The following is a 10,162-nucleotide window of genomic DNA, read 5'->3' as shown; positions in this document are numbered from 1 at the left end:
GCTATTAATTACATGCAAATTGGCGGGAAATTGATAAAGAATAAGATGCAGAAACGAGAGAAAAGAAGATGAAGTGAGAGGAACGAGAGAGTCAGACTGAAAATTGAGATTTAAAACGTACGATTTCTGTCCGAAGATGAACAAGAGGAAGACACGAGAATAAGAGGTAAAAAACGATAGGTATGCGCGAGAATCCTAGTCGAGTGCTTCCTATGGGCAATCCAACGAGAGGAATGAATGAGAAACGAGATGAACGAGCGAGAATTTGAGATGCATGCGTCTTCGAACGTTTTGAGGACTAAACAAATATTTCACACGTAACGAATGTCATCAGAAGGCCAAAATTTAAGCAGATTTGAAAGATGAGATAAATTTAGAATGAGCCTCAAAATTTGACCCATCCGTACGAAATTCCCGACTAAAAAGCTCAACCCACAAGTATATGCCTCGGTTAGAAGTGCCCATCTCCGGTTACGGTTAAAAAAAGAGAGAGAGAATAAAAAACTCGAGTCACGTTGGTTGAAGTGGCTCGGCAATTTCCCTCCAAAGCCCTAGGCCGCCGGTCCGGCCAACAAGGGGGTCGTTATGGCGCTCAGTCAGTGGATCGACGGCGATGAGAGCGCCTCGGAGATGCTTGCCAGAGTTCTCAAAGAACGAACCTCCTTGGTTGTTCCGCCTCTCCACAGAGTTCCTCTCCGCGTTGGCAATGTGGTCGAACTTGTTGGACCTTCTGGTTCTGCCAAAACGCAGATCTTAATCCAGGTCCAATTATCAAGTTCAATCTCTCCATTTGAACTTCTTGCATGATTTATATCCGATATATCGATAAAAAATTGATGGTGATTTACCTCGAAAGCATTTGAGAACAATTTGTGTGCCATTAAAGTTAGACCGCTTTTGTCTTACCAAAAGAAAAGTAGACTGCTTCTGTGAGCAGGCTGCTGTTAATTGCATTCTTCCAAAGGAGTGGAATGGGATCCGCTATGGAGGCTTGGAGTGCTCAGTGGTGTTCATTGACTTGGATTGTCGTCTTGACATCACAAGGCTGTACCAAGTTCTGAAGCTTCGAATTTTGGAAGCCATTAGCAACGGTGAGCTATTTGTGCCATTTAATTTTGATAAAATGTTAAGTTCAAGGTTATATTGACGAGCTGCAATTCTGCTTAATGATATCTCTTAATGTCTTGGGGTTATTTCTAGGATTTGTTGCGTCTTCGAATTTTATTATTCTGTACGCGCGTGTCTTCTTCTGTTATACATTTTAATATAGAGCAAGAGCTAGCCTCGATGACGTCTCTTTTGCTTGCCTGTTAAGAAAATAGCGCTCTCCAGTCTCCAAACAGAAATTTTGACCGCAAATAGTCCCTTTATTGAAAAAATAAAAGACCACCTTGGAATCATGTTCTCTCCCCTCTCTCCTCCCTTCCCGTGCCATAAACTGCTACCATGACACCTTTACTTGATCTGTCCAAGTTCCTGCCCACCACGTCTCGTGCAAAATAGAACAAAGCGATCTCGATAGAAAGAAAATCCTTTTCGATTGAAGTAGACCCAACCTCTCGAGGCACCCACATTGAATCTCAGAGTCTTCCAAAGACAAAACTTCTTCCTTATAGATTCACTGGAGTACATTGGATGGATCACATATACTCTTAAGTCCCTTCTTATTGCACCCTTGAACCAAAAATTCCTAAAAGAAATAAGCGTAGATGATCTAATAATTTGGATTAAGAAAATCTCCACAAAGTAGCCTTTTGGTTTCTTACTAGCCCAGCATAGATACACTAGTGATATGATTGGGGTGTTCCTCCTTCATCTGCTTTTTTGTGAGAAAGGTTGCTATTTATGGCTTGTTGAGGTGTGCACTATTTTATGTGTTCTTTGGGGGAGCAGAATAATAAGGTGTTTAGAAGATTGGTGAGGGATCCCATGTTGAAAAAATTGGTGAAGGCTGGAAGTTGATAGATGATAATTGAAGGAAGATGATAAGTAGAGGATGATCGGCTGGAAAGGGAGGACAGTACACAACGATATTAAAATCCTTACGAGGAAGTTGATGGATGGCAGAAATCAACGGTTGACAACAATTAGAAGAAGTTGTGAACAGTTGGGGCTTGAATAGTCAGGAGAAGGCTTTTTTTTTATAATAACAACTTTTAGGCACCCTTTAAAGAAAGGGACTCCAACTGTGCACAATATACCTAAAGAATAATTACAAAAGATCTTCGAAATCAAAGTCCACAAAGATACATGAAAGCAGGCAAAGGACCTAATCATCGAAGGATCCCTTTTCAAACCCCTAAACCCCCCCACCCCAAGATCCATAAAATCGCACACGCATGTCATAAAAGAAGGCCCTTCTACCCAAAAAGGCGGATTGAGGAGGAACTCCTCGATCATAGCACTAACATGACTGTGACGAGCATACATCATGCCAAACGTTTGAAGGAAGGACTCCGAAATATTACTTGCAAGATCGTAGTCAGGAGAAGGCTTTGCGTCAGTCACAAATGGAGGGAAGTGGGCTTTTGGTTGGATGGGTCTGAGATGAGCAACTGTAGTGAGATGATGGCAATGGGTAGTGACGATGACAATTGTGGCTTTCAGAAGCTAAGAATGGCGGGGAGGGAGGAGAGAGGAGGCTTCATATTTCTAGTCTCCTTAGCTTTCGAGAGAGCTCTTCTTTGGTCTTTACTTTTCTTTCAGAAGTTCGAGTTTTGGGGATTTTGTTTGTGGAGTATGTCAGTTGATCTGGTAGTTTTTTTTTGGAGGAGGATTTTAGTCAAGTTTTTCCTCATGTTGGTTATTAATTTCAATTGATATGCTCTGAGAAAACTTTATACTTAAAGGTTTATGTGCTAAAATTAGGGCTAAATTTTTCTAGGATCCTCAAGCACAGGAGATCAGGAAAATTTTGATGCATTACATGCTACATGCTTGAGAAGATTCTTTTATATCCGTTGCTATGACAGTTTTGAATTTCTTGCCACTCTCAAGGTAAGATTCTTCTTATTTAAAAGAAAGTTAGCCTTCTGCATGCATTTCATTCAGACAATTTTTTTATTTTTTTTAATAAGAAACAAATTTCATTGATAAGTGAAATAACAAAAAGATGAATGGATCTTATCCATAAAAAAATGAAGGGAGTAAAGCCTCAATCTTTGCCGAAGAAGTAGTTAAAACCATTTGTAGAAATGTTAAATTTACAGTAACTCTAAAGCTTATAGTTTTAGGTTCGATGGTGATTTAATATAGTATCAAAGTAGTATGTCTTGTGTTTGTACACTTTTAGTTTTCATGTCGTCTCCTCTTTGGGTGTCAGCTTTTTTTGTTCCTTGGAAGGTGAAAATTCTAAAAAAAGGTGAAGTTCTTTATCTGGTCGTTCGTGGACGAATCAATACCTTGGATAGGCTCTTGTGGAAGTTTCCATTATTGGGTCGTTTTTGTTGTATTTGTCGGAGAGTGGAAGAAGATTTAGATAATTTATTTTGGAGTTGTACTACGTTTACTTGGTTTGGAACTATTTTTTTGAGTGTTCGACATAGAGATGTCCACGGGGCCGGGGAAGCCTTCTCCGTCTCGTCCCCACCCTCCTATTTCATTCCCCTTCCCCACGAAATTCCCCACAGGGATCAGGGAGGGGATTCCTCATTTTTTTTTTTAATTTAATCATTTTTTAAAACAATTTTTAAATTATTCTCTACCAAATAATTTTTTACATTAAATGGGCCATTTCCAATATATTTTTTTATTAAAAAAAACACTATAAGATTTCAGAATCTTAATAAAAACAATAATATTCTGCAATAGTCTGCAATAGTTGACTAAAAAATAAGGAATGCTGTCGGATAATTGAAAATTCTTTGTTGATAAAAGGGCAACAAGATTGGGCTGGGTTTGCTTTATATTCCAGACTAAGAAGAGTAAAACAGAGTGTTAAAAAGTGGCTGACAAAGCATGAAAAATCACAGAAAATCAGAGAAGAAACCTTGCTGAAAGAAATCAGTGAAAGAGACCTCCAAGCCGACAGCTTTGAGAACTTTTCAGTAGAAGAAGATATGAGATTATCCTTAAAGGCTGACCTAACATCTCTTTACCAAATAGAAGAAAGAGACCTAATCCAAAAAAGCAAACTGAATTGGCTTCTTTTGGGTGATGAGAATAATTCCTTTTTTCATCGTTCCCTTGCAGCTAAAAAAAGGAAGAATCTTATTGCTGAATTATTCAACGAACAAGGATTGCCAACCAAATCTTTCAGAGAGATTGAAACTATTATATTGGATTTCTTCTCCAATTTATACACAAAAGGACTCAGGTACTCATTAAGTTCCTTTAAATTTGGCTTGGTCAAAAGTCTCAACTGAAGATAACACTCATTTGATTACAAGATTCAACATAGCAGAAATTAAAAGTGCTATTCAAGCCTTAGGTAAAAACAAGGCTCCTGGACCAGATGGCTTCACAGTAGAGTTTGTTCTTCATTTCTGGAATTTGTTGAAGGATGGTTTTAGAGATGTCTTCGAGGAATTTTACCTCAACGGTAAACTCAACTCTTGTATTAAGGAGAATTTCATTTGCTTAATTCAAAAGGAGGAGGAAGCAGTAAGGATAAGAGACTTTCGACCTATAATCCTTTCTACTATTATTTATAAGATAATAGCTAAGGTGCTTGCGGAAAGGCTCAAGGTGATCATGCCATGTTTAATAAATTCCACTCAAAGCGCCTTTATGGAAGGAAGACAAATCTTGGATCCAATTCTTATAGCCAACGAGGCCGTTGAGGAGTATAGAGCTAAAAAGAAGTAAGGTTGGATACTAAAGCTTGATTTGGAAAAAGAAAGTACTCCATGAAAAAGGTTTCCACTCAAAATGGATATCTTGGATTATGGGTTGTATATCTAATCCTAAATTCTCCATATTCATCAATGGAAGGCCTAGAGGAAGAATATTGGCATCAAGAGGAATTAGACAAGGAGACCCCCTTTTCTCCTTTTCTTTTCCTTTTAATTAGTGAAGTACTTTCAGCCTTGATCAAAAGAATTCATGAAAAAAGTTTGTACGAAGGTTTTGTGGTAGGAAAAGATAATATCCATATCTCAATTCTCCAATTTGCAGACGACACTCTCTTATTTTGTAGAAACGACGATGGAATGTTAGAGATTCTCCGGAAAACTCTTACATTATATGAATGGTGCTCCGGTCACAAAATAAATTCGGAAAAGTCAGCCATATGTGGAATTAATATTGAAGAATCCAAGCAAGAAGCCGTGGCATCAAGGTTAGGCTGTAAATCTGTACAGCTGGCTTTTTTATACTTAGGCCTTCCTTTGGTCAGTTATCCAAAGAAATTAGACTTTTGGCAGCGGGTGTTAGACAAGTTTCAAGGTAAACTCGATAAATGGAGAAGGTACAACCTCTCAAGAGGTGGTAGAGCAACTCTATGCAACTCAGTGCTTTCAAATCTACCGACCTATTATATGTCTTCTTTCTTAATGCCAGAAAAGGTCATTTCTTCAATGGAAAGAATCATGAGAAATTTCTTTTGGGAAGGACATAAAGGAGGAAAACTAAAATCATTTGGTAAAATGGGAGATTGTATAAAAAAAAAGTTGAAATGGGGGGCTGGCACTAGGAGGTTTAAAAAACAGAAATTTGGCTCTTCTTGCCAAATGGGGATGGTGTTTTTTCCATGAAAATTCTTCTCTATGGGCACAAGTAATAAGGAGTATTCATGGCAAAAGTTTTGGTGATTGGCACACTCTGGGAAAGTCCTTCTGTAGCCTCCAAAGTCCTTGGATTAACATATCAAAAAGCTGGTTGAAAGTAGAAGTCTTGGCTGTCCTCAAACTGGGAAATGGTAGCAGATTTGCTTTCTGGCTCGACTCTTGGGCTGGTAATTCACCCCTTAAACTCAGTTTTCCCTCTTTATTTAGAGTTGCTTCCAACCAAAATGGTTCTATTATGGACCATTGGGATTCACAATCACTCTCTTGGTCTTTACCCTTCAGAAGACTTTTGAAAGAAGAAGAAATACATGAATTTCAGACATTGCTTTCCTTGATTTCCAGCATAAAGCCTTCTTCCAGGCCTGACTCTCGATCTTGGTCTTTAGAAACAAGTGGTTCATTCACGGTAAAATCATTGTCTAACCATCTTGCTTTGGCCTCACCTATTGACACCCACCTTTTAAAAGCTTTGTGGAAGACCAATAGCCCTCGAAGAGTGAACATTACAACTTGGATCTTGCTGTTTGGATCCTTAAACAGTGCATCAGTTCTGCAACACAAGCTGCCCTCCCATTTTATTTCTCCGAATCAGTGTGTTTTATGTAAATCAGCAGGGAAAGACTTACAACACTTGTTCTTTGACTGTTCCTTCGCAAGAAATTGTTGGTTAGTCCTTTTTAAACCATTCAACATCAGTTGGGTGTTTGACTTTACTTATAAATAGAATGTTCAACAGTTACTCACTGGTCCTATCCTCAAAAAAGCCCCAAATCTGATTTGGTGCAATGCAGTAAAAGCAATATTAGTTGAAATTTGGTTGGAAAGAAATCAAAGAATCTTTCAAGATAAAGAACACACTTGGTTCTTCCGCCAGTCGCCAAACCTAATGCTTCTCAATGGTGTTCTCTTTCAAAGCACTTTGAAGCCTACTCACTTCAAGACATATGTTTGAATTGGCAAGGATTCATTTTCCCAGTTTGAATATGGTTCAAGGAGAAGGATCAACACTACCCAATTTTGAAGACTAAGTAGCTAGATTTTTTTTTATGATTCTCTTGTTTCCCTCTTAATTTGTATTTTGGCCATAAAAAAGAGGGCATTTTCTCTGTTTTTTCATTGTTCTGTAAGCTTTATATTTTCCGTCTTTGTCTAAGTTCTATGGATATGATGAGGAAGCTAAGGGGGTGTCAACCTAGTTGAGATGCCCGGGTGCGTCTCCTGATCCCGTATCTTGTATTGATCCTATTCAAGTACACATCTCTTGTACTTTCTTTTTATGAATTAATATAAAGATTGTTTCCTTTTCAAAAAAATAAAAATAAAAACAATAATATTCTATATGAAAAAATAGAATTAAAATATTTAATCTCATAGTTACTAAAAGTTAAAATTTAAATGTTATGATATCATAGCCTAGGCTTAACTTAAATATTAAAATATCTATATCTTAGAAATGTAGTAAAATATGAAAAAGTTCGGATGAAATTTAGAAAATAGCTAACTATTGAAGCTATTTTTTAATATAAATAAATAAATAAGTATATCTATATCTATGTATATATAATATGATTTTATTATATATGTATAAATACAATGAGGAGGGGTGGGGGTAGGGTTAGGGAATACATTCCTTGTCCCCCTCCCCATTTAGCCAACGGGGAGAAAATTCTCCCCGCTTCTTCCCCCATACCTGGTGACCACACGCAACACTTTAATACACACTAGCAGGGTAAACCATCAAACGACAGCACGCAAGTAGGATTCCATGTATATATAATTCCCTAAAGGTTTTAAAACGACATACCTGGCGATGACGAAAGATCCATTTGTGGCCATAAGGAACAGATTAGACTCACGATGTAAGTCAGTCTACAGAACCTAAAACTTAGGCTCTGGTACCAACTGTAACGACCCTAATTTCTTACAATATTCTAGGATGCTACTTCCTGCATGCATAGACTCAATCGTACAATGTCTTTTAAATCATCAAATTAAAGAGCCAAAATTTTTATTTAATAATGCTCAAATGAGCAAGGATGGGAAAACATAAGTAAATAATGGTAAATAAACTAAAGAAAAAATAAAATAAAATAATTTACTGGTCGGGGTACCCCTAATTTCTACTAAAACAAATGTTAAAAATTAAATAGTCAAATAATAAAATTAATATATTTTGCATAATAATGAAAGACGCCTAACTCCTAAACTAGAATTTCAAACATAATACTATATGCGGAAGCAGTGAAACGTCCTAATGGCCAGGTCATGGATCTCTCTTGTCATTCGCCAGCCTGTTGTTACTCTTACCTGAAAAATAGGGAGAGAAAAGGGTGAGTATAAAAATATACTCAGTAAGTGGTTCACTACTGGGCCCACTCAGTGACCTATTAGTTTATCCATTGGACCAAAAATGCACAACGACATCATAAACATAGGCATAGGCATAAGGGGCGAACCTGAAGGCACGCTTTCATAAGTAGTGACTCAAAGGTCATTGCATAATTACAAGTGGTGATCCCAAAAAGGACACCGTACTTAAACATAGGGTGTGGCCTGAAGGCTCACACATGCGATGTGCATGGCCCAATGGTATACTAACAGTCACAAAATCTCATATGGGCATAAGCTTACGAACATCAGTACATATTTAAACATAAACATACAATCAAGGTCATGACTCAACATTAAACTTTAACCCCATTCCCCATATTTCCATCAACTGTTTCAGCCTACTCATAATTCATACATCAAGCCTTAGCATATTATATAACTCATACAGCAGTACTCACTTCAGGCCTTAACACATTATATCCATGCTTCAACCTTATCACAGTATCCTTCAATCCTTACATCCATATCCATCACAACAAGAATAATTCAAATTCAACTTATCGAATTCAGCACAACACCCATAGCAGATTTCATATATGAAATAAAATATTTCACAGCAGGCCTAACAACAGCAATTCAGCAGTAACCCTTACCTCAAGATAACGCACTGTCCAAACAAGCCTACTCCGCTTGAAAAGTCCTTCACCGATAACATTCCTGAAACCAATAACAAATTAGCCCCAAGAATCCCCAAATGACAATGGGCTGCCAAAAACAACTTACCTTCAACAGACCGCTCGGCTGGACTGCCGCGAATCGACGACAACCGACACTATTCCGGTGCACAAAACGAACGAGGATGCTCTGACGCGTCGTTGGCGCTTCGCTATTGACGTGCGGTGGACGAAAAAAGCGGCGCGGAAGAGGCTCGCGCGGTTGGCCCGCGTGAAAACAAAAGCAACGGTGCGGCTTGCGTCGGGTCGAACGCGGCGGATCGGAAAGAGGAGACGACCCGGCGAAAGTGACTGTAGCAAGGGGGGGGGGGTGGGGGCGCCTGGAGGAAGAAGAAGAAGGAGGAGGAGAAGAAAGGAAAGGGAAAAAAGAAAAACCCTTTTTAATTTTTTTTTTGCCCTTTTTGCACGCATCCCACAGCCACTTAAAACCCTACATCTCTTCTAAAAATAACCAATATTTCCCCCCCCTTTCATTTTTTTTTTTACTGAATAACTTTGGGACGTTACAAATACAACAAAGAAGGGAGAGATGCTACAACTCAATTTATCATGCGTTGGATTTATCAAGCAGGTATTCCCTTGAATACAATTTGGTTGAAAAGTTTTCAAATAATGATTGAAGCCATAGGACTATTTGGACCTGGGTTGATACCTCCTTATCATGAGGCTAGAGTGACATGCTCAAAAAAGGAAGTAGAACATACAAAAAATTTAATGAGTAACCATGAGGTTGAATGAAAAAAAAATGGTTGTTCTTTGATGTCTGATGGGTGGATTGATAGAAGAGATAAAACCCTTATAAATTTTTACTGCATTCTACAATGGGGACATTGTTTTTGAAATCGATCAATGCATCTTCATGCATCAAAACTGGAGAAAAAGTATTTGAACTCTTGGATAGCATGGTGGAAAAGATAGGAGAAGAGAATATTGTCCAAGTTGTGACTGATAATGCCTCGAACTATGTCCTAGCTGACAAATATTTGGAAGCAAAGCGGCCACATTTATATTGGACACCACGTGTTACCCACTATTTAGATTTGATATTAGAGGACATTGGGAAGATTGATCAGATCAAAAGATATCTTAAAAGGGCTATAGCACTAAGTGGTTTTATTTATAATTACTTGTACGTACTTAACATGATGAGAGGGTTTACCAATCAACATGAATTGGTGAGACTGGCGGTTACATGTTTTGCAACATCGTTTTTGACCCTAGCAAGTATCCACAGGAATAAAGCGAACTTGAGAAAGATGTTTATTTCTGAGAAATGGACGACTTCCAAATGGGCAAAAGATCCAAAGGGAAAGAGAGCAGCCGACATCGTTTTGATGCCATCCTTTTGGAACTCAGTGGTCTACACTTTAA

At 38.2% G+C, this 10,162-nt stretch overlaps 1 protein-coding gene across 5 annotated transcripts in view; it reads left to right on the top strand.

Moving 5' to 3' along the window:
- The first annotated feature begins 442 nt into the window (after positions 1–442).
- Positions 443–10,162, top strand: part of LOC120081212 (DNA repair protein XRCC2 homolog) — a 37,823-nt gene continuing 28,103 nt past the window's right edge. For 2 of the 5 annotated variants that reach the window (XM_039035914.1, XM_039035912.1), the window contains exons 1-3: positions 460–762; positions 938–1,091; positions 2,885–2,997. In XM_039035914.1, coding sequence (XP_038891842.1) covers positions 586–762; positions 938–1,091; positions 2,885–2,997 — 444 coding nt within the window. In that variant the 5' untranslated portion in view covers positions 460–585. Of the gene's footprint in view, positions 763–937; positions 1,092–2,884; positions 2,998–10,162 lie in introns of all 5 variants that reach the window. The other 3 variants (XR_005482725.1, XM_039035915.1, XM_039035913.1) reach the window with 3 other exon arrangements.

Source organism: Benincasa hispida, chromosome 7 (genome assembly GCF_009727055.1).
Source record: "Benincasa hispida cultivar B227 chromosome 7, ASM972705v1, whole genome shotgun sequence".
Taxonomy (NCBI): domain Eukaryota; kingdom Viridiplantae; phylum Streptophyta; class Magnoliopsida; order Cucurbitales; family Cucurbitaceae; genus Benincasa; species Benincasa hispida.
This window is presented reverse-complemented; position numbering and strand designations above follow the sequence as displayed.